This window comes from Typopeltis vanoorti, chromosome 12 (assembly GCF_054136105.1).
Source record: "Typopeltis vanoorti isolate ZY-2024b chromosome 12, IOZ_Tvanoo_1.0, whole genome shotgun sequence".
Taxonomy (NCBI): domain Eukaryota; kingdom Metazoa; phylum Arthropoda; class Arachnida; order Uropygi; family Thelyphonidae; genus Typopeltis; species Typopeltis vanoorti.
The window spans coordinates 26,574,259-26,599,541 of NC_143560.1; the positions used below are offsets into that span (position 1 = coordinate 26,574,259).

Consider the following 25,283-nt stretch of genomic DNA (forward strand, 5'->3'; position numbering starts at 1 on the left):
GTGCAAAGGTTAAGTCAGGGCGAGCACGTACACGCGACTGGGGGTTTTAATCTTACTACATGATGTTCTGCAGCACAGTCTGCTCCAGGACAAGTATGTACATCAGAGATGCTTGTCTTCTGCCAGGATTTAATCAACCTTGTGCCTTGACCTTCAATTTCAATGTTACATGTCCAAGCATAGGTCCATCATGGGTGTTTCTGGAAGTAGGTATTGTTAATAACTATTCTGTGAGCACTGGCAAATTCTAAGCCTTTCACCACAGGTGTTATGTTCACCTAGACCAGTGGTATTCAACCATTTTTACTACGCGAGCTAGTTTTCTACAATAAGTTATTTGGCAATTTACTCTCTTATATATAAGTTATTCGGCGCTCTACTCTCTTATATAGATCACGTTCCCACAACCCGATCTCATTACGTACAAATAAACAACTAAAAAAAAATATACAACTAAAAACTTTATGTGTATTTAAAAATTTATTTATCACTTTCAGTTAATACAACAACAAAAAAAAAAAAATATTGGAATAAAATATTTCTTTATTTTGGAAAACCAAAGTTAGAAAAAACAACAGATTGATTACAAACTCACAAGTTACAGGAAATGCTGATTGATTAAAAAAAAAAAAAAGTTAATGTAAAATTTGGCATTGTTTGGACCTCGCAATATTTTCAGTCAAGTTGATATGAAGAAGTGGCCAATCACAGACAATCATCCAAATGATCATTTGTAATCTGGTTTCTTAATTGATTTTTTGACGGTCATATTTGAAAAAGCGGATTCTGACAAGTATGTCGATCCGAAACACGACAGAATTTTTCGCGCAATATCAGTTAATATTGGGAATTTTTCATGCGCATACTTCCAAATGACTTCATTGTTTAATGATTTTAAATGTAAACTATTCTGAATGTTTATTATCTCAAGTTCTACTTCAGCTTGGTTTATATCAAACAGCCCACTAATTTTATTTGAAATTTCTTGATGTTCAAGTTATCTTGAAATGGATTATTGATAAAAGATACAATCATTTCAGTTTTATCAAAATCTTGAATTTATTTCTTCCTAAACTAAATCTATTTCATGATTAAATTCTTTTAAATCATAGCAAAGCATTTCTTGATTTTGTTCAAAAATTTTTAATAAACATGGGAAATGTCTAAATTCGCGGTCATTTGTATTTTTCTTTAATAAAAGTAAGTACAGTTGGAAAGTTTTTATTGAACTTAACATGTCAATTAAACTTTTATCTCTACCTTGTAACTCTAAATTTAAATTGCTTAATTTCGTACAGAAATCAACTAAAAACGATAAGTGTAACAACAATCTCTTATCACTCAATTATGGATAAATATCTCCTTTTTCATCAAGAAAATTTTTTATATTGTTAATTAATACAAGAAATCTTTCTAAAAATTGACTTCTGCTGAGCCAGTGAACATTATTGTACAACAGAAGTTCCCTATCATCATCTGCCTGTAATTTAAATAACCGCCATTGCAGGGCTTTTCCTTGAACACAATTTACAATTTTAAATGTAATATCCAAAACATCTTTTGTGTTTAATCTTTTATTACACAGTAGTTGTTGGTGAATAATACAGTGGTACATTAAAAAATCTGGATATTTATTATCGTTTTTACATAATGAAATGAAGCCTGATTTATTACCTATCATTGCAGGAGCACCATCAGTAGTAATAGACACAAGTTTAAAAAGTGGAAGTTTGTGTTGTTTCACAAATTCATCAAATGCCAAAAAAATGTCCTCTCCTAGTCCTTCCCAATATTAGTATAATTTTTAAAAGTTCTTTTTTACTTGAATAATCTTGAAATACCATGCGAATAAATACCATTAACTGAGCAATATCAGTGAAGCCATTTGATTCATCAAATTGTAATGAAAATGCAACACACTGGTGAATGTCTGACATTAACCTGGCCTGGAAACTTTTCTCCGGCAATTGGAACTCTTCCTTTCGGCACTTTGAAACCTTGTCTGCGGCCTAGAAGTAGTCTCTCTCTAGCAAACGTCTCTAACCGAGAAGCTCCTTTCTCGAAGCGGGAAACTCCTCTCTCAAGCAACGTGGATCTGGGCAATCTCTCTGACGGCGACTCTGGACTGGGCAGTCTCCTCTCTGACAGCAATTCTGGGATCCCTTCTGTTTGCTTCAGTCCCTTTTTATTAGGCCTTATCTGAGACCTCGCATGAAGTTTGGCAACCCCCAAAGAATCGGTATGAGTCTTTCATCTTAAATTTCAAGTTTGGCACGCCTTTGTTTTCCTCCACTTTCTTTTGATTGTAAGTTGCCGGCCATCGGAAAGTTAGTTGAACTCTTTCTGACTGACTTCGGAGATGTTTACACTTAGAGCCTGCAAGCCTTTCTCATACATACAAGTTTTAATAACAATCTTTCTAATGCCGCCATACACCTTCGGCGACAAAAACATTGCCTTTGTTTTTAACACTCTAACATATTCTTATTAAAGCAGTATATACGGTTAGCTTCACAAGTTATTTACAAAAACATCTAATACAAACTATACCGAAACAAACAAAGTTCATTTTTTTACAATATTCACATGGGACTTAACCTAAGTAAAAAATCGATGTAATGTGCTTTGGAATATTTAATATTTAAACTACAATCGAGTTTTTAAACTATGCTTATAATCGTATTCACTCGGCTCGCTGTTAGACTTTCTTCTTCTTCGCGTTATTCCCGCTTCCTATGCAGGGTCCGCGTGTTACTTAGATGCGACTACTTGTTAGTACTACTCCCAACCGACCCGTCGCCTGGTCTGCCGCTGGGAGGGATATATTTTTGACTGTAGAGGTGTATGTTCACGGGGCCGGTTTGCCTGTTTGCGGGATGAAAAACGCCAGATAAACTGGCGGAAAAAACCCTACTGACAGCGCCCAAGACCGGCTAACTTGGCTATGCCTGAGGAAGATCCTCAAATTCCTCACGTCGCTGTTAGACTTTAACTGATCCAAATTAATTCATTTACCTGGACTTATAAGAAAATTACTTTGACAATTTGAACGAAAAATAAATAAACAATAGCAATACACTTAAAGCGAATTAAAAATAATACAAAATAATTATAAATAAAATATTATGTTTTCAGTTTTAATTAAATTTGTAAGTAAGGAGGATGGCAGTCCATTTTCATGAAGGACTGCCGTGCAACTTCAATCCTTGTCTTTATATCTATTTCTGGATCCCACCGTTCATTAAGTCAACAACCAAGATATTTATATCTTGACACTTGATCAATATTTTTCCCATTGAGTGTCAGTTTAATTGATGAGGCTGGATGTTTGCTGATGATCATGTATTTTGTCTTGTTGATGTTTATATTTATTCCCATTCTTTGGCTTTTTATGTATACTCTGTCAATGAGTTTTTGGAGATCCATAATGTTATCTGCAATTAGCACGGTGTCATCTGCATATCGTAGGTTGTTAACAATCTTTCCATTAATTGTGATTCCCTCTGGACACTCTTCCAATGCTTTTTTAGAGATTACCTCTGCGTATATGTTGAACAGGAGTGGTGAGAGCACACATCCTTGTCTCACTCCTCTTTTGATGTTAATATCACTGGTGGTAATGTTGTCTAATTGAACGGTAGCTGACTGATTCCAATACAGATTTGTTATTAGTCTTATGTCTTGTTCGTCTAGCCTTGTTTGTTGAAGGACTTCTATTAAGTTAGTGTGTCTGACTTTGTCGAATGCTTTTTCAAAATCTATGAAACACATAAAGACAGATTTCTGTTTTTCTATGCATTAGAAAAATTTTGTATCAATATTTGGGTACAGAAAAGGGCCTCTCTAGTACCAAAACCATTCCGAAAGCCAAATTGGGTTTCACTTAGAGTTTCTTCACTTTTTCTATAAATGCGATTCTGAATTACTTTCAAAAATATTTTTAATGTTTGGCTCATTAGACTAATAAGTTGGAAGTCACCACAGGAATTCGCTTTGGGTTTCTTTGGGTAAATGTAGATTTGAGCCAATCTGATGGAAATTCATCACTTTCATATATTTCATTAAATAGTTTTTCAAGAAGTTTGATGTTATCTGGTTCTATTAATTTTAAAAATTCTGTTTGCACACCATCTGGTCCACTGGCTTTTCCTGTTTTACTTGTTCGTATAGCATTCTCTATTTCGCATTTCATGATTGCTGGTCCTTGAATGTTATCTTTTATATTTATAGGCTTCTGTCTAGTATCATTGAAAAGTTCTGTTACATATTTTATCCAAATCTGTGCTTTATTCTCTTCTTCTAGAACTATTTTTCCATTTTCGTCTCTTAGAGACACTATTTGCTTTTTCCTCAGTTTTCCGGAAATTTCGTCGATTTTCTTATACAGATTGAAATTATCATGTTTCTTCTGAAGCAGTTCAATTTCAGTACATAAATTTTTCATCCAATTTTCCTTGGCTTCTTTTATTTTTTTCTTGATGATGTTATGTGTTTCTGTATACCTGGCTAGGTCTTTGTTTTTGTACATTCTTCTTGTATCAATAAGAGAAAGAATCTCATCTGTCATCCATTCCTGTTGTGAATGGATGACGTGTTTCATGAAAATAAGAACACTATTCTGCAATAAAGACCTAAACATGGAAGTCAGATGCCGAATGCTGAAATGTTACATGTGGTCTATTCTGCTCTATGGAGTTGAAACATGGACATTGAAGGCAACAACCACCAAGAAAATCGAAGCCTTTGAGATGTGGCTATACAGAAGAATGCTAAAGATATCATGGACAGAAAAAATTACCAATGAAGAGGTCTTAAAATCCATTGGCAAAGCTAAACATCTTGTACAAATAATCAAGAAACGAAAAACATCATATCTTGGCCACATCATGAGAAACAGCAAATACCAACTTCTACAAACTATTTTGGTAGGAAGAATTGATGGCAAAGGAACTAGAGGAAGAAAAAGAATATCATGGTCTGACAACATCAAGACGTGGATAGGAAAGAGCAGTGCACAACTGCTCAGATTAGCACAAGACCGCAGTTTGTTCACCAAGATGGTCGCTGACCTTCGATAGAAGATAGCACAATAAGAAGAAGAAGTAAGGAGGAATACACAAGAGATCGATCGACGGGTTGAACACCCCTGACCTAGACCAAACATACTACACTTAAGCCTAACTCTCATCTTAGGGGACTGTAACGCAAAGATGTAAAGTACTCACTCTCTTAATCAGACCTATCTGTGTGGGGTGCATAAAATACAACTGACACATTGGTAGGATGAGCCTAAGTCTAATACAAAATATCCTGCAATTAACAGCATTATAACCAAGAAGGGCTCTTGCCTGAACTGTCTTCAGCATCACAACTACCCCATGATGCTTTGAGTCACCTGCTGAATAAACACAACTAGCTTATCATTCTGTCTTTTGAAGTGATCTCCATTCCATCTGGTCTCAGTAATTCCCAGGATGTCAATTTTCACATCTCTCCATATCTTTAGTCAATATCAAGAGCATTCATCTACAGACCCTGAACATTCCATGTATCTATGTAAAATTCTCCTCTAAGATTAATTCCATACCTTCTGTATTCCTCATTCACAATATTACTGACTTTTATTGCAGACTGTAATATACTTCTCAAACAGGACCCTCTGCCTAAGCCTTGAACGTGGCTGATCATTCTGCGCAACAACCAACACGCCAAGAGATGTATTATAAGGCACAACCATATTAGCATTTTGGAGTGAAATTAGTGCAAGAAAAAAAGAAGTGGTAGGGTTGAAGACGCCCTTTCCACATATCTGGGAAGTTTTTCTCCCAATTCTTCCCACATCGGTTAGGTGGATTGGGAAGGAGCAAGAAGAAAAGAAAGAAGGGGAGGGACCAGTCTACAGATAATATCACAGATGTATATAACATGAAGTAAGGCATGGTCCAGCATCAGGTACTTCGGGCTTGCCACTCCCATACTTACTAAAGTGAGCCCTTGAGGTAAATTATTGCTAAATGCTTTCACAATTTATCTTTCTTCAAAAATCATACATGATTTTAATAGTGCAATAGCAGCTTCTATTGCACTATTTAATCATCCAGTATATTTTATTGCTGATGACACCTAAATTTACAGCAGTCAACTTCTAGTGGATGTATTCAGGGGTATTAACATCATCAACACAAAAAGCAAGGTTTGATAGCCCAAAAGTTATATCAAATTCAATGCCTCTTTCATTCAAAATGTGATCCATGCAGATAATAATGACAGTGCAGAATGTGGATTTGTAGTGGAGATGGTCTGGTTAAGGTACATGGGTTGATGAAAGATAGGCCTAGGAATGGATTGATAACCGTTGAATTTCTATAAGCAGGGTTCAACAAATATGCTTGTCCCTTGCATATGACAAGTAGATTTTGCCAGCTGGTGAGCAGCTGCAGACTGCACAAAATACAGGGTGTTTCAAAAGGTGTGCATATAACTTTGCAGGAGAACAGAGAATTAAATGATTAACTTGAAAGACGTACAAAGGCTGAGTGAGTGTCATAATATAGTGAAACACGTCAATTTTTGGTCACGTAACTTTATTACCAAAATACCAACACTAGACGGTATGATATATCAACCATTTGAAAATGGTGACTTTCAATGATACAGAGCGAGCACATTGTGTGTTTTGGTTTGAGAAAAAAAAATCTGCAAGTATTTTTTCTGCATATTATGTGCAGAAATTCAGAGGAATTTCTGCACATAATATGGCAAAGAACCTCCTAGTAGGTGCATGATCTACATGTGGCACAAGAATTTTGTGGAAACAGACTGTTCTGTGCATCATTCCAGATCAACGGGAAGACCACATGTTGCCAATGCCGTTGTGGAAAAAGTTTGGGAAAGCCCTGGAAAGTCAACCAGACAGGCGCCTTGTCAAATTGGAATTCCACATGTGACATGTTTTAAGACAGAGTCCACATTTAAGGCCCTACAAACTTATCCTCACACAACGTTTGAAGAAACACGATAAGAAGATATGCCAGGATTTCTGTACGGAAATGATCAGTAAGATAGAACAAAATGAGAACTTTTTGAATATGAACGTTCTCAGTGACATGAAAAGTGATCCAACAAAGGTTGGAACCATGTATGAATTGAGAAATTTAGAAATAGCAAACATGAGCTATTATGGAAAGAACAAGAATTTCAGAAGGAAGTATTCATCGGTTTTATTTATTATAAAAAAGCTTTTGATTGCATGGATTGCAGCATACTGTGGATTGTAATGAGATCAATGAGAATACCTGAACATCTAATTCTCTTGATAAGAGAGTTGTATGACAACCAACAAGCTTCAGCACGCATAGATCCACTATTTACAAATGGTGGATCTATGAGCGCTGCATCACTTAACATGTTGTGCAATTTTGTGATCAAAGCATGGAATAAAGTAAAAGTAGAGACTGTAATAAAAACATTTAAAAAGTGTGGTATCTCTAATCTTATGATGGTACGAAAGACGATCTGTTGTGGGACACTGATGACAATGAAAACGAAATCAATTCACTGGATTCGAACTAGGATCCATATGACAATCATTTAAACAACGAATCTGAAGAACTATTTTCAACAGATGAAGAAAATTAACATTATAATTATTAACTTCAATTTTCATTTGTTTTTTAAGACTTGCATCTAATATAATATTTTAAATAAATCTCATCATATCTTCCTTTTATCCTCTCTGACCTTGTAGTGTCAAGGGTTTATTAATCATCGGACCTCAACCCACTCACAGGATAAGGTGGTCAGCCTTACGCCCGTGTATCATATAGTGTCGAGTTCTCAAGACCGGTTTGCCTGCTTTGCGGGATGAAAAACCCCTACTGTCCACGCCAAAGACCGGCTAACTTGGCTATGAGAGATCATAGATCCTTCAGCTCCTCACATCACCGATGGGAATCGAACCTAGAACACTCCATCCCCCAGGCTAACCGCGCAGACAATAAATAAATAAATTTATTCTTTAACGATACTTGTAACATAATGATTAGAAATATATACACGTTTACACAAGAATGTTTAATTTGCCAAATATTTCAATCTGAATATTACAGACCATCTTCAGTGGCTACATAGGAATAGTTTTAAAAAACAAGGTGGAATATGAACAATTGATCATTCACGTGATGTCATATTGCTAAGTATTAGAAGAGTATCTTTAATTAAATCATAATTAAAGATATTAATTCAGAAATTCATATAATAATCTTAAATAGCATTAGACTAATATAGGAAATTTACATAAAAAAAAAATTAATGTGTTATCCTTATTAAACTTTCCCAAATTTTTGATATAGATATACAGTCATTACGATTCAAGTTAGGACGTTGAAGTAAGGCCTCCACACTTTCTTTAAATAAACGTTCAAATTTGTAGCGACATCTGTGTAGGAGGAGAGTCTTAGACCAAAGGATGTTGTGGCTTGTTTCTAATCCATGCTGAGCTAATCCAGATTTCTCAGGTTTGTTGTGTTGAATTGATGATTGAGGCTCTTGAATTCTTTTTTCAATAGAATGTCCAGTTTGTCCAAAGTAGGAAAGATTACAGTTGCAAGGAACTTGATACACACCAGGTAGAGACAAGGTTGAGCATTTATCTTTAGATGAAGGAAAATGGATGGATAATTTGTTAATAGGTGTATAAGTGGCTGTTAAATCATATTTCTTCAGAATTCTTAAAATTGGTTCTGAAATCCCCGAAATGTAAGGAATTGGAACTGGATGTATCGAATCTTTGCTGTTCTGTGTTGGATTGTAAGAATCGAAAAGATATTGTGTACTCTTTTTTTGGAGAAGCTATTTAGTTTCATGTGATGTTTGTTAGTCGAAAGTTCTTTCCATAACAAATGAGAAGTTGAACAGTTAGTTTTGGCTCGTCGGATTAAACATTTTATGATTTCTGTTTTTTTGACAAGGATGATGAGCAGATTCTTTGAGAATATAACGACCTGTGAAAGGGATTTCAGAACCAATTTAAAGAATTCTGAAGAAATATGATTAACAGCCACTTATACACCTATTATCCACCCATTTTCCTTCAACTAAAGAACGCTCAACCTTGTCTCTACCTGGTGTGAATCAAGTTCCTTGCAACTGTAATCTTTCCTACTTTGGACAAACTGGACGTTCTATAGAAAAAAGAATTCAAAAGCCTCAATCATCAATTCAACACAACAAACCTGAGAAATCTGGATTAGCTCAGCATGGATTAGAAACAAGCCACAACATCCTTTGGTTTAAGACTCTCCTCCTATACAGATGTTGCTACAAATTTGAACGTTTATTTAAAGAAAGTGTGGAGGCCTTACTTCAATGTCCTAACTTGAATCATAATGACTGTATTTGGGAAAGTTTAATCAGGATAATACATTAATTTTTTTTATGTAAATTTCCTATATTAGTCTAATGTTATTTAAGATTATATGAATTTCAGAATTAATATCTTTAATTATGACTTTAAAAATGTTTACTCTTCTAATACTTAGCAATATAACATCACACGGCTCGTTCTATGTGTGAATGATCAATTGTTCGTATTCCACCTTGTTTTTTAAAACTATTCCTATGTAGCCACTGAAGATGGTCTGTAATATTCAGACCGAAATATTTGGCAAATTAAACATTATTCTTGTGTAAACGTGTATATATTTCTAAATAAATTTATTTTTTTATTATTATAAATTTATGTAATAAAAAATAAATCTAATTTGTTTATAAATACTGCCTATTTTCTTATATAATGATGCATTGTAACTACCTAAATGTTTATCCAAGAAATTAAGCTTCCCTTTTTATACTTGCCGTATAAGACGACATGATTTCAAGGTTTTCTGTAGTATTTGAGAGTCGTCTTATATGCCGACATATATTTAGCTTTAAAAAACACAGATGAAGCACCATTTCGGTTTATGAAACTGGTATTCATTATTGAGACATTAAAAATGGGGGGGGGGGAATCTTAGGATAGTACATTTTCTATGGCAAGTAGGATTTTGCATTATTTGTCAAGCCCTGCCTATTAGGGTCAATATGGATTTGTTAAGATAAGATGTGTTAGCAATCTACACAGAATGGCAAACAATGTTCTGTTCAGTATAGGCTTGGGGGAGGGGCAGCATCAATTTTGTAAATGTCTTTGAAAAACTGTCCATGATAAGTACTATTTAAATTGGATAACATACTAGTGAGTTGGACAGGAAAATGGAGTTGTGCAGATCGTACTGCAGACATTTGACAATCAGAACATATACATCCATTTTATCCCAGGTGAGATCTGGTCTTGCAGAATAGTTTCAACCAGAAACAAGATCCTTTGAGACAACACAAATTCTTCACACAAGTCCTTTCAAGTTCAAAACACTTTTCCTTTAATGCTATAAAGTCCTTCACATTCAATCCAATTTGAATTACAATGATAGTTTAAAAATTTAAGAATTTTGGTAAAAGCCGGCTATGAACTTTAGTTAATAATCTAACAATACATATATACAATTCTTATATATATTTTTTTTTTTTTTACACAGTGTACACTAATAATTAAGCTTAATTGGTATCTGCAGTTTTTTTTTGTTTTAATTCATATACACTTTTGTTATACCAACTTCTAATAACAATCTGCTCAAATTGGGTTTTGTAACCATAATTTTAGAATAAAGTGGTTAGTCTTATGCATAAATACATATTGTTGCACATAAATCATGTGTCCTGGTCAGTTAGCGTGGTTATGGGATGAAAAATCTTGTCATTTCTGCAGAAAACTAGCTAACACACTTGTGATATAAGTTCTTTGTAGTTTAAATGGATCTGAACCTAGGTCTGAAAATATGGCCTTTCCCATAATGCCTATAGTCTATATATATAAGTAGCTCAGTTGTGGTGTTACTTCATGTGCAAATTTTGGATAAAGGATTAAACCAAGAATATAATTTCTTGGCATCTTTATTTTATAGCATCCAAGGATTTAGGTTCTCCTTGAACTCAAGGTGTTACAACTTTACCTCTGAATAACTAATAACTATACACATAAAGAGACGTTTTCAAACACCAAATTCTGCTCTTTCAAATTTTATGTGGTGTCCCTAAGAACTCCCCAAAAATATCTAACCAGTATCGTTAGGATGATTAATTACCATCTTCCATCCATTTCAACATAGATACCTAGTTGTTTCTAATGCCCCCCCCCAACACAAATATTCAATGGTTAGGTGACCACTGATCAGAAGTAACATTTGTACTGCAATTTGTCAGGTTTAACCTCAGGGAACTAACTTTTTTTTCCCTTTTTATTTAATGCTTTTATCACTGCTCTGGGGAATATTCTACCCAATTAGGTATTTCTAAGATTGTAAAAATCTGTAGATATTAAAATTCAATGTTAACAAGTTGCTTCCCTCTTGTCAATCCAAGCTACTACTACTATGTTATAGTCTTGTATGTATGGGAATTGCCAACCTGGTTAGAAAATCTGCTCTCCAACCAGGCTATGGATGCAAATCTGACATGGAGGAATTTTGTTGTAAGATGTGGAATCACCACCCTGCTTATTGGAGGCCTGAAGTGCCATGAAAAGTTCAATTTCAGGGTTTCCAAACTGTTATATATATAAGTTTTGCCCATCCATGATACAGACACACTATAAGTTAACAACAACAACAAAAAAAAAAATGGATGGAAGCCATATAAAAATGCATAAATGATTTCCTTTAATTTATTGCAATTACGATTGAACACTAAAAAACAGAATCTGTGTCAACATTATTTAATTTTTGTTTATAAGTAAATTGCTGTAAAGCAGTAGAAACTAGTTGGGCAGAAGGGGAAAAAAATAGTGGTTTTCTGCAACTTTGTGCAAGGATTACTTTACAATAAAATGATGACAAAAATGATAACCAATAAATATGGTTACTTCATTAATACCACATGGATCACAGCCCCTAAGCATCCGAGAAACAGAAGACATGTAGATCTAAAAACAAACTACTTGTGGAATGCAGAAATCAGACGGGAAGAAAAAAACCCATTAGAAATTTCACTTTTACTGGCAAGACCGAATGGATCAAACATGTAAAGAAAATTGTTTCAACGAGAGAGTAAAATGGTTGCCAAAAGATGAGGAGGTAGGAAGAGAAAGAAATCATAGGAAGCCAGCGTGCGATTGGGATCAAGAAAACTGATTCAACTGTGGGAGAACCTTGCCCAGCAGCGTGGAATGTAATGGGTTAGCAACAATGACGATGCTATTCTGCAAGTTTTTTTTTTTTTTTTTAAATATGAAGTATGCCTAATTTCTTGACTTGATAGGATACTACTCCTATTCTCCATCACATTCTAAAAAATGAATGTCTCCTTTACCTAATAAAAAATGCCAGAATATAGAAAAGAAATTGTTTGCATGTCTGAGATGACGTATACTAAAACTGAATGCAGTTTTAGAAAGACAAATTCCTGTTATTTCGCACTAATGTAAACACACAGAAATGTCACTTGGGGCAAATCACTTAACACGCTCATACAAAAATAATAACACAACTTCATAACGACATGAATATCCTCAATATTTACACGAGATTTCATGTAAGTGATACAATTCGGAAAGTAGTTTTAATTTGTGAATTATTAATAGACAAAAGAAAAAATTTTTAAATTTCACTTAAAATAAAACCATTAAAAAAGGTGAATTGTCAGTCATAAATAACAAAATCGCCAAATATGAAAGAAATGCAATAACAGAAAATAACGAAAACCTATATGATATACTCATTCGCAAAACGTTAACATATTGTAATATTTTGCGATCTTAAGCCTAATATTTTCGCGTTCTTTCTTCCTGCATGTTGATTGGTTCACACCAGCGGGCCATTGTGTCAGAACAGCCCTTACTGGCCCCTGCATAAGATGCATTTCCGCTAAGCCTAGTTTTTCGCTTTTGTTTGGGGTCACGAATTGCCTTTCGGCATCCATCGCAGCGAAGAGGGATTGTATACAGTATACACCCCTCCAAAACACTAAGAATCTCAGATCTCAATAGCTAGTCTCGTACTTAGAAAAACTAGCAACTCATATGGGTCCGGTGGCGCTAAATTAGATTGATTACTGTCACTAATGTTTGCACGCAAATGTGCACAGCAGGCTGTTCATTTATACAGAATGGCGGGAAAGTACATTAGCTTTGAAATCTAAACGCAAATCAAATATTTCAAATTGAACAGTAGAACTAAAGCAAAACAATAGATCTCTAACTGTCAAAAAGCAGAAACTGAAGCCTTTGCAGTTTCACCAATATCATTCATACTTACCCATAACTCTTTAAAGATTAATAACTTTAACAATAAAATATCCGAAAAACTCGATCAAAGCGACGCCGCACTACATATACCCTGTTGTACTAACTCTCGAAGCAATCACAGAATGTCAGATTATATGTTATGAAAGCGCCACCTACAAGCAACTATCATGGCGGATGAGTGTGTGAGAATTGGCTTACTATTTTGCTTTCCCTCGAATATTATGGTTTTGTTTAAAATTTTATGATATTATTAGAATTTTATACATAGTTTGGTGTTTTGGAGTGAATCTTATGTCGAATGTAGTTAATGTAAGTGTAACTTTTACCAGTTTGAAGATGATTAGGAAATATCTTCAGTCTGTAACCATGTGCATGTATTTATACCAAATAAATAAATAGATATCGAATACTCAGTTATTACTTGTTAGTCATGTATTAAGATTATTCATAACGTGCTGACATTCAAATAATACAAAGATTTAGAAATTTAGTTGCTGGTGGCAATCATAATTTGTGTTTAATTGCATAGGACGAATTTTCGGTTCGTTTTTTTATACCACCGAAAACTGCATTTGCCAGTGCACTACGGATAATTTGTAGAGCAAATGAAAATTATCAGTCTTTTAAGTGGACCCAACAGTTATATTTTATTTAAATTTAACACGGTGACTAATTATTATTAGCTGTGCGACATATAAGCCACTAAAATGATTTTATAGAATAGTTGTACGGAACATTTTTCAATATATGGTAGGGGAGGAAAGAACAAGAAGTTGTCAATGAGTAAAAGTTAGTTATTGAGGATGTGAGATTTAGATTTTTTATATTATGAAGCTGTGAATGAGGGAATAATAGGTATTGTGAATAATGGTTCGTATTGGCCTCCCCTGATGAATTTTGTCTTCATACGAGATATCCAGTTGACAATAACTATGATAATAAAAACAACTGGCCACCTTGCTTGGCTCATCCAAGCAAAGTTAAATAGGTGCCTTGCTTAGATTTACTACTTATTTAACCTTTTAGCACATGTGGTTGAAGACTGTTGTCATTGACATATAACTGAAGTGTCATTTAACAGCTCTTCTCTAGTTCTGTCCTGCTTTAGCAAAGGAAAGTACTATACTTGAAATTCTTTTTTTTTTTTTTCATTCACAATGAATATGCTGCGAGTGCAAATAAAACGTGCCACTTGTAACATGATACAGCGCGTACTCCCCATGACGAGTCCTTTGATTCCATGGAGGTCTAGTGTTAATAATAATAATATATAATAATAATAGCAGTTGCACTCTCATCAAGTTGCATTTTGTTGCTCCTAATTCACCCTTAAGTCTTCATGGAACTTTATAATGCTGTACATTATGGTAAGTGTTGCCTCTCAGTAGTAATGAAATTTGAAAATAAAATGAGACTTCTAGAATCACTATTCAAAACAGCAGCTTTACGTGAAAACTTGAAAAATGATGAAGACTTAGAAATAACGTAAACAGATAGAAAACGTTTTAAGAAAAATTAGAAAAACAGCTAAGACAAAATGCAGAAAGAGAAAGAGTGTTTCATTTAACGATTAAAAAAAAGTGTTTTCCAAAAATCAAAGCCCAGATGAATGGAAAAAAATATCACAATACAAATTTAAAAAAAAAAAAGGAGATAAGGCATCCAAATAATCACATAGGGTTACTATTACCAACTACCTTGAAAATGTGTACAAAACTTATTCAAGAAATGTAAATGAATCTGTAATATTGAATGATGAACAACAAAGTTTTAGATTGGGAAGATCCTGCATAGATTCAGTATTTGTAGTCAAACTGATAGAAAACCCAACAGACTAACATTCCAGTTTTTGCATTTTATAGATCTACATAAAGCATTCAATAGTATTAAAATTACAAGTTTATCAAATATATTTTCAGTCGAAGGTGAGTTAGCCGATCTCATACAGAAGTAGCAGGGTTTTTCATCCTGCATACAGACAAATCGGCCCTTCAGAACGCACGCAATTTACAGACAAAAATACAGACAAAAAATACTAGTTGTGGTGGTAGTCGGTAGATGGAACTGATTGGTAGTAGAGGTTTGGTGTAGTGGTGGTGACAGATGTATAGTGGGTGTCCTCTGGCAATGAGTCTTCGGCCTCCTTGGAGGTGTCACGAATAATAATTTTATAATGCCGACTATATATGAAATATAGTCGGCAGTAGATGGCGTTGGTGTAGATGAAGAAGGTAGTTGTGGTTACTGGAGTGGTGGAGACGGAGAGTTATAGAGCAACCTCCCTCGATGAGTCTTTGGACTCCCTAGAAGTGTAACATAATAATAATAATTTATTTACTCAAATAATAAATGTAATGAAGTACTTCAATAATACAATAAAAGAAATTGAAATAAAGAAGAGAATATGACAGGATAATTCATGAAATCTATCTCTCTTCATGTTTAATAGATGAAATAATAACAGAACTACAAGAAGTTAAATGAAATAAAAATAAGCAGCAATATAGAAATCTAATCTGTTGCAGTGATGGAGTAATAGTAACATAAAGAAGATCATTTAATTCTTTCTTGACAGATTATCATAAGTGATAATCTATCAAGAAAGAATTAACTGGCTGAATATTGGCTAGTTTCCATGCTGTAGGGCAGATGCCAGTTGAGTAGAAAAGATGGTGTAAGATTGGTGTTAATTCTGAAGCATAGGTTTTTACCATCCATAATAGAATGGTTATCATAAGGATTAGATACCTGTTACCATCTAAGTTATTTACGATTCTTCTGATTTCTTTCTGATGAAGGTTAAAGGAATATAAATTCTAATCTTCTGGAACAAAGGCACTTTTTCTTGGTTGGTTGCAGGAATTGGAGGAGCAGAATGATGGCATTTGGTTAGCATTAACTTTGAGTCGTAGTACAGTAGTACCATGTGGATGTGAGAGGTGGAAACATTGATATGAATCAATATTTCCACCTCTCACATATGAACAAAGTTGCACTCAATTGCCATAGTGAGAGTCTAGAAGGAGCTTACTTGACCTGCTCTTTGGCAATCAGTTACATGTTGTTTATCATTATAACAATTAATAGTCCAATACACAAACATCCTACTTATCCCAAGTGTTTTTAGCATGTTGAAAATAACAGTGGCTGCATTCCAACCTTGTGAAGTGTTATTACAGCTACTTGGTTCTCATAATTGTAGTGTGAAGACAATGAGCACATAATTGTTCTCATAATCTCCCCACTTTCTGTTAATCCATACAGCTAGATAACTCTTTACTGATAAAAACACGAATGTTGGCTGCACACAGTTCCACTAATGGAACCAGGCTGGTGTAATTCTGCGGGGGGTGGGGGGGGTGGAAATTGTAACATTTATGGCAAGACTGTGTAGTTTGGTCACTCAGTACAAGTCAGGGTCCATAATGACATGAACCCTGTCATGTTGATATAGCATAGTTCTTTGGACAATGAAATGAAAAGCCTGGGTTTAGATTCCTTTTGGATATCTCTTAGAAAAGCCTGGGTTTAGATTCCTTTTGGATATCTATTGAGTGCACTTTATAGAGGCATTTCACTTGAAGAGTTTGCCAATTTTTTAAAGTGGCAGTAAAAATTTCCCTCAAAAACTTGTTTTCAATCCTGTATACTCTTCAAGAACACGTGCAATCAATGATTATAATATACATATGACTCTTACCGTAGCAAACTTGTAAGGGCTGAAGAAATGGTTTGTTATTGGGAATTGGTCTAGGCCCGGGGTCGGCAACCTTTTGAGTCGGAAGAGTCAAAAATTACAATTTACAAAATTTCAAAGTTTTTAAAGAGCCACAAAATTTTTAAAAGTTTTTAAAGAGCCACAAGATCTTATTGTCTTCAAGGCATTTTTGCACGGCATTCGCTATATCTTCCCCTCTAGTTTGTTAGATACTACAAATATTAGATACTTAGTTTACGAGTTATGCCCAGCTATGCCGAAATCAATGAAAATTGCCAAACATATAAACTTCCGACGGACTGACGACAGTGACGATGCGTGTCACGGGGGGAGGGATGCGGTGAAAAGTGAGTACAAGTGTCTGAGAGATAGAATCGGTGCCTAATCCTCGTTAATCGATTCAGAACGATTTTTAAATTTTTTTTTTTTTGATAAAATAAATAATATTTGCGTATGGAACTAAAGAGCCGCAGCTTCACATCCAAAGAGCCACATGTGGCTCGCGAGCCGCAGGTTGCCGACCCCTGGTCTAGGCATAGCACTGATGACTATGGGGCTGGGAATTTACAGCGAGCAAATTCATTACAGTGATGTTTCCTACAGTGAGATCATAGTTTAGTATTCTCACGATCTTAGTTTGCCTTATTCACATTTCTGATTAATCATGAATGTACATTTGGCTGCCTCACAGAATCAGCATTTTCATGTTAATTTCAAAATTGAAAATTGGTCACTAGGTGATTGGTGAAAAAAAAAAAAGATTGTTGTTAATAAGAGTGCTCCAAAAAGATAATCATATTTTATTAAAGAATTGTATATCAAATTATAGTTTGTATGAGATTTAATTTGGATTTAACTCAGTATTATTATTGTACAGAATCAATCTATTCTCATAGGGAGCTTTCCATAGACTTGCCACAATCTTTACCACTCATCTCTTGATCCTATCCAACACTTCTTCGTCTCCACGGAATTTGAGTGGCTAGATCTACACACAATTAGATATTACATTATTAAAGTCTGATGAAAGGAAACAATAATTTATGTATTCCTGCTTCTCACTGTGTCATTTAGCAACCATGTAATCTGGTATGCTGTTTTTACCACCTTTGCAACATGTCCTCTGAACTTCAACCCCCCCCCCTTAAGTCAATGGCTTTATAAATTTTGAACAGTTCATTTCTATCAGTATAGGTGCACAGCTTGTGATCTCATCTCCCCAAATACATCACTTTGTCCAGATTAACCTGGCAGCCATTTAAGTCATCTTGCAGTATCTCTACATCATTTTCATTCACTGACTGTCACTCTTCCAGTTTTGTATCATCAGCAAACAACTGAATGTTTCCTATCAAATCATTTCTTATATTATTAATATACAAGTTAAACAACAGAGGGCCAAGTACTGAGCCCTGTGGTAAACCACTAGTTTCTTACCCTGTACTCATCTCCTTCATAAACCACTCTTTGACATCTATTTTGCTAATTTATCGATAACAGTGTGAGGATTAGCTCCTCACCATGTTAATAAATGTTTAAACTGTTGAGAGGTGGTTACAGGGTTGATACTGGGGAGTTCTTTCACTTGGTTGAACAGCGGGAAGGAGTGATGACAAGAGGCCATCCCTGGAAGTTACAAAAGGAAACTGTGAGCAAGAGGGTGAGGAGTGGTTTCTTTGCATGGAGGGTGGTTGAGCCGTGGAATGCATTGCCTGATAGAGTGGTGAGGGCGAGAATGGTCATTGAGTTTAAGGAGTGGTATGATAGACTTTGTGTTTCTTAGGGGGAACCTCCCCTCGATGAGTCTTGACAGACTTTATGTTCTTAGGAAGGACCTCCCACGATGAGTCTTTTGACTCCATGGAGGCCTGAATAATAATAATAATAATAAAATTGGGCACTAGCTGCTACTCCATTTGATGGTACAGCAATAAAGTAGTTTTTGCAGACAAGCTCCCAGATAATACATGGGACTGAACACCCAATGGTAATGCATCTGGAGGTCTTCTAGTCAGCTACCGAATAATTCTGTTACTGCTTACTCTGCCAAGTCATGTCTGGATTGAGTTATAGTGGTGCACAAAAGGACACTGTTGAAGCCACACTTGGAGTCTCAGCAATCCCTGTGGACATGTCTTTACTACATGCTCCTGCCCTTAACTTTCCTGCTTTAACTCAGCTATGAACAAAACTAGTGGAACTGCAGATATTAAAAATTCCCACAAAGGGGCAATGAAAAAAAATATGAAAAATACAACAAAAATTAATAAAAAATATCCTCCATCCCCCAGAAAAACCAAAATGTAAACATTCATCCAATAAAAAAAAAAAAATGCACTATCAAATCTGTTTCACCAATACCTGAGGATCAGTGTACACATTAATAATATACATCACCACTGACATGCATCAAAACTTGATTTGCTACTTCTAACTGAATCTTATTTAGTATCCTCCATGGTTTGTTATATATATATATATATATATATATATCAAATAGAATGATGCGGGCAAGTATCAGAATGGGGAACTGGACAATGAGACTTATTTGTGCTTATGGTCCCACAAAAGGTTCTACCAAGGAAGAAATGGAGAAATTTTTTGAGGCATTAGAGAAGGCAGCTGGAACAATGAAAAAGGAAAAGTTGATCCTTGTTAGAGATCTAAACAGCAGAGTTGGAAAGGATTACCAGACATATAAAAATATTTTGGGAAAATTTGGAGAAAAGTGCAAAGCTAATATAATAAATGTCTGTTGGATTTCTGTTCAATTCTTGTATTAGTTATTTGTTTTCAATTAGTTTATACTAATACCATAACACTAATACCTAAGACCATGTTATACTTTTTCCCACTGGTTCAGGACATGAGAATATACAGAGGACTTGAAAGAAGTGATCACTATCTCATTTTGAGAAGGATAAAATTGAATTTCATTGAAAAGAAGAATGTGTGAGAAAGTTTTAAAATGAATCAAAGTTGATCAGCTTTCGGAGGTGACCTGTAGACTCAAATACACAAACATCATTGAAGAAAAAATGAAAGAGTTTGAAAACAAGAACCAAACTTTGGCGATTCAATGGCAAACCCTGAAGAAAACATTGATTGATTAACCAGTGAGGCATGTGGTAAGGTTGTCTGTAACAAGAAAAATCAGAACTCCATGGTGGACTTAGGAAGTTAAAGAGCCAGTCGAGGAAAATAAGAAATCACATGGAAAGTTCCTGGCAAGTAAGTCGACTTGTGTGCTCTTAGAGAATACAGAGAAAAATGTAAGAAAGCAAAGCACTGTGGGAAACTAGCTAAACAAAAGATGCAGAGACTTTGCTAAGAATATGGAAAATAAATATCAAGAAGGTGGAAAAATATTCTGAGGCTATTGAAAAAGTACTGTAAATACAGTACTTTTTCACCTCAGAATCAGAGATGATAAAGGTGACATGAAAACTGAAGATAAAGATATTCTGGTTTGGAGTGATTACTTTGAAAGACTGCTAAATGAAATAAGCAGTGTCAGTATGGTGGTAGAAAACTGAGGAATACATATCTATACTTGAAGTAGAAAATAATATCAAAAACATTAAATGTGGAAAGGCAGCTGGAGTAGATGAATTCAACCAGAAATGCTCAACTATGGAGTATAAAAGTTTTACAGTGGCTGCATTGCATAATTCAGAAGGCCTTCTCTCAGAGGATCAAATTCCAGATGACTGGAGCAAAGCTCTCCTAATACCCATCTATAAAAAGTGAAATAAAACTGAATGTGAGAATTACATAGGTATTTCCTTACTGAGTGTTCTTTGTAAAATTTATGTAAGTATACTTGAGAAACAGCTAAGAACAATTGTGGATGGGAAGCTTAGTATAGAACAAGCTGGATTCAGGCCAAATACAAGTTGTTAGGATCAGATTTTCACTTTAAGACAAATAGTTGGGAAATCCTGGAAATATAAGGATTTGTATCTAAGTTTTTTGATCTGGAAAAGGCATATGACAACATGTCAAGAGGAAAGCTCTTCAAAACGTTGCAGGTATATGGTTTACACCATATAACTGTAGCGTTTTTGAAGAGCTTTATGGGACATTATATCGAGCAGTACACAGTCTGTTTAATCAGATTATGGTTTGATGTTAAATCAGATGTGTGTGTGTAACAAGGGTGCACATTATCTCCACTGGTATTCATTATCTGAATGAACCTCATTATGAAGGAAAGTGGTATTAAATCTGATATTAAAATTGGCAATAAATATTAATCTTAGCTCTTTACTTTATGCATATAATGTTATACTTCTGAATAAATTCAGGATAAGTTTGCAAGATTCTCTGACTAAATTGAATAACTGTTGTAATAAATTTGATATGAAAATCAGCAATAAAAAGACAAAGATGGTGAAAATGGACAGAAACATTGAAAACATCAACTGTATCCTGAATTGTGAACCTATAGAACAAGTAAACCATTTTAGCTGTTTAAACACAATTTTTAGTGAAGATGGCAAATTGAATATGGAAATAGACAACAGAATTAGTAAAGCTGGTATGGTAGGAAGTCTGCTGAATAAATGTATATGGAATAAGAAAGAAATTAGTCTCAAAACACTAAATTAGCTGTTTATACAAGACAGTGTTCAAACCAGTTTTTACTTATGGATCTGAGAGCTGGGTTAGAAATAAAACACTTGATTAAAGAATAGAGACCTCTATATGAGAGTTCTAAGAAAGATTAGTGTACTTCAGAATTAGCATCCATCCTATATCATCTATATGAGCTGTAACACTTATCTGGTGTCTGCTGAACAGCATTGAAGCAAGTCATGATCTAACCTGTCCCTTGAAAGGAAGATGGAAGTTAGCCATCAAACTATTGTCCCATTGCCTTCATCTCATTATTCTCAAAAGAGATGGAGGTGATTTTGTTCACTACTTAGAGACCCATCAGTTAATAATATTCAGTATAGATTTGCCATTCTCATTTTACAGCAGACCTTTCTCACTAACTTTATCTGTCTTTAGGTTGTGTGTCGTGGTTGATAGCTACTTCTCTTGGATTTCTTGATCAGTACTGGAGTACCCTAGGGTTCTGTATTCTCATCTACGCACTTTCTTCTAAACAATGTCAGTAACCCACTCTTCCCCCCCCCCCCCAAAAAAATTCTGATGACAGTACCTTCCATTCCTCTTCTTCATTTGAGAAACCTTGGAGTGGTACTCAAATGATTCAAGTTTCCAGATCTTCATAACTAGTGTTTTAAATGCTAATGTCCTGACCATTCTCAAGTGGCGTAAAGATAGTTTAGTGAATTTCAGTGCTGTCAAAACATAGTTCTGTTTTATTACCTAGAAGAAAGAGCTTACTTCATTCCCTCCTTTTGATAATGTTCAGATTTTCAGTCAAGATAAATTCCCCCTTCTTCAGTTGACTTTCATATCTAGCTTATCCTAGCATATTACATCCATAGCCTTCCAGCTTAGCTCAACTAGTAACACTTTATAAATCCCAAATCTAATTGACCCAAGATTGTTCTTGCATTTGTGGTGGTGGGAACCCAAGATCTCCTAACAATTCTTAATTGTGACAGTAAGTGGCCCCTGTTCTCACAGACTCCCTCTAGTCACATTCTCATAGGTGCTCTGTGCCTGTATTGCACCTTTTTATAAGTACCTTTATGGATGTTATTCCACTGAACTGGCTACTACCATTCCTCTGCCTTTCTTGTAAGAATATGAGCAGCCACTGGTCAACATCTTTACACAGTTCAACTCCAAACATATCAAATCAACATGTCATCTCATTGGTCTCTGTTCTTTGGAATAGCTTCCTCATTTTATTTTATTAATAATTATAGATTACTTCTTTCAAAATTTATTAATAGATTACTTTATTCTCCTTAACCTCTTGCTCACACATGGCACTGTTGAGTCATAGGTCTTGTGACCTCGTGTGGGGGTCAGTATAAACACACAAGGCTGATTAGAGTGTATACTTGAATCAATTTGGAGCTTGATATCTTGAGAAAGCATTGTTCAGGGAGACTAGAGCTATTAGGAGAGAGAGAGAGAGAGGTAGCTGAATGTGTCTGCATATTGCCGGTGTATAAGACGCACCCCCTTTTGTGCACACATTTTTTAGGAAAAAAACTTTATCACTGAATATTATAATGAATTTACAGTATTTCAAATATCAAGTAATAAGTAGATCTATTTTCAACAAATACCTAATCTAACTAGGAAAGAGTACCCACCTTTTAATCTTCTTCGTCAGAACGAAATTCATCTCCAGAGCTAAATAAGAGACACTTGAAACCTCTTCTAAATCAGAATCTGAGTCCTCATACAACAAATTGTTCTCTGTACCATTACTAATCATCAGTGCATTACTAATGCCACACTTCTTAAATGATGTAACCACTATCTCAGTTTTCACAGCATCCCATGAAGCTTTGATCCACTCACAGACTTGCAAAATGCTAGGCCTCTTCTTCCTGATGACGTAACCCCAAAATCTGAAGACTGCATTCAGCAGTCTCTGGATGCAGTGTTCCACTTCTCTTCATCAATTCTGTAAATGGTTTATTAATACAGACATCTAAAGGTTGAAGCTGACTAGTTAGACTTCCTGGAATTACAGCTAACTGAGTTTTCAATTCCTTGAGTTTATTTTTAATATCTTCTGTTCTGCGAGAACGAAACTGATCCCATACTAGTAGGGCAGGTTTCTTCAACAGAGCACCTAGACCAAAGGTTATCTAACTGGAATACTAGAATGTATTCCAGTAACTGGAATACATAACTAATGTAACTGGAATGCTCTCTCACACTGCAAGGAAGAAATCGCGTAACTTGGAATAGAGAAAATTTCCAGAAATGGAAGTAATAAACTGAGTATCGGCATATGAGACACACCATGTTTTTCAGACCTATTTTCAAAGAAAAAAATTAAGTCTTATATTCTGGCAAATACAGTAAATGCAACAATGACCAAAAAAGTTGAATATAGTCTCTCATGTAATAAAACGTGATGGAGTAGTCAGTATAAGGTATAAAGGTAGTTGTGGCCTTAAGAGAATACTGCAGTTTATGGATACTGATCAGAAGCATCAGGAATAAGAGGAAAGAGTTTTTGTAATTGATTAGTGCAACCTCACTAAAGGTTATAAGCACTGAGAGTTGGGATAGATGATGTAGTTACAGGGTGAGAATGTGAGGTATATGGTATTTTCAGGGAGAATACAGAGAATGGGATGAAAGGGTACTTGCTGATAATAAATTAATTGCAGCCCAAAAAGAGAGGAAGTCACCATGAAGACAGCATGTTTGAGACAATTTTGTGTGAGATAAGAGGTCGGCAAGAGAAAATATACAGTTAATGTCGGTCATAGGCCAAGAGGTACAAGAATGTCTGTCATAAGCCAAGAGGTACAAGGAAAGATAATGTTGATTGGCAAATTAGTACAATGAGAACAGTCATTATAGGAGACTTCAGCTTTGGGGACATAGATTAGAAGGAATAAAGATTGTGGAAAGGAAATGGAGTTTATTTGCCTATTATAAATTGTCTTACTATATTTGCTGCTATAGACCATGAGATGTGAAGGATGATGCAGACAAATAAGATAATTGAGTGGAGTGCAAGTAATTATTATGGGAAGACTTCAACTTGGATTGGAAGAAGGACAGGACGCATGGGAGGAAGGAAATGGAATTTATGCAGTCACTAAGGAATAATTACCTGAGGCAGCATGTGATGAAATGTACCATCAAGGGTAATCACATCAGAGGATTTGTCTATAATGAAGTTGACCACATTATCACCAATTGGTGAGAGTGAGCATGTGGTCTTGACTAGAAAGGTGGCTAAATGTGTGGAATTTTCACTTGAGAGGGATTATATGTGGAATTACAAGGCTGATAAGTAGACAAACCCAGGAGATTGCTTGGAGCAATATCATGAGACAAGAAGCTATGACAGTTGGATGTTGATGGTGCATGGGAGGTGGTAAAAAGACTGTTTGAAGGAAGTAATAACAGACTGCATAACCTAGTCAGGAGCTGAAAAAAAAAAAGGAAGAAAAAATCTACCATAAAAATATGGTAATTAGCAAGTATGAATGGAAATTAGCAGTGCAGACCATAGGAAATCTCAAAGAATCCGTGTTTTCCATTAATATTCTATTTAATATTCCATTAAACCTCCAACATGAAATCTCAAAGAGTTCTTTTAGT

The 25,283-nt window shown here is 35.1% G+C and overlaps 2 protein-coding genes across 2 annotated transcripts in view; one reads left to right on the forward strand and one right to left on the reverse strand.

Moving 5' to 3' along the window:
- Nucleotides 1–13,433, reverse strand: part of LOC150100643 (uncharacterized) — a 116,047-nt gene extending 102,614 nt beyond the window's left edge. Inside the window, exon 1 of the mRNA XM_090401177.1 lies at nucleotides 13,350–13,433. Coding sequence (XP_090257303.1) covers nucleotides 13,350–13,353 — 4 coding nt within the window. The 5' untranslated portion in view covers nucleotides 13,354–13,433. The remainder of the gene's footprint in view (nucleotides 1–13,349) is intronic.
- Nucleotides 13,434–13,515: 82 nt separating this feature from the next.
- The window catches only part of xmas (RRM_XMAS2 and SAC3_GANP domain-containing protein xmas), a 523,534-nt gene continuing 511,766 nt past the window's right edge, over nucleotides 13,516–25,283 (forward strand). Inside the window, exon 1 of the mRNA XM_090401436.1 lies at nucleotides 13,516–13,648. The gene's annotated coding sequence lies outside the window, so the exon portion shown is untranslated. The remainder of the gene's footprint in view (nucleotides 13,649–25,283) is intronic.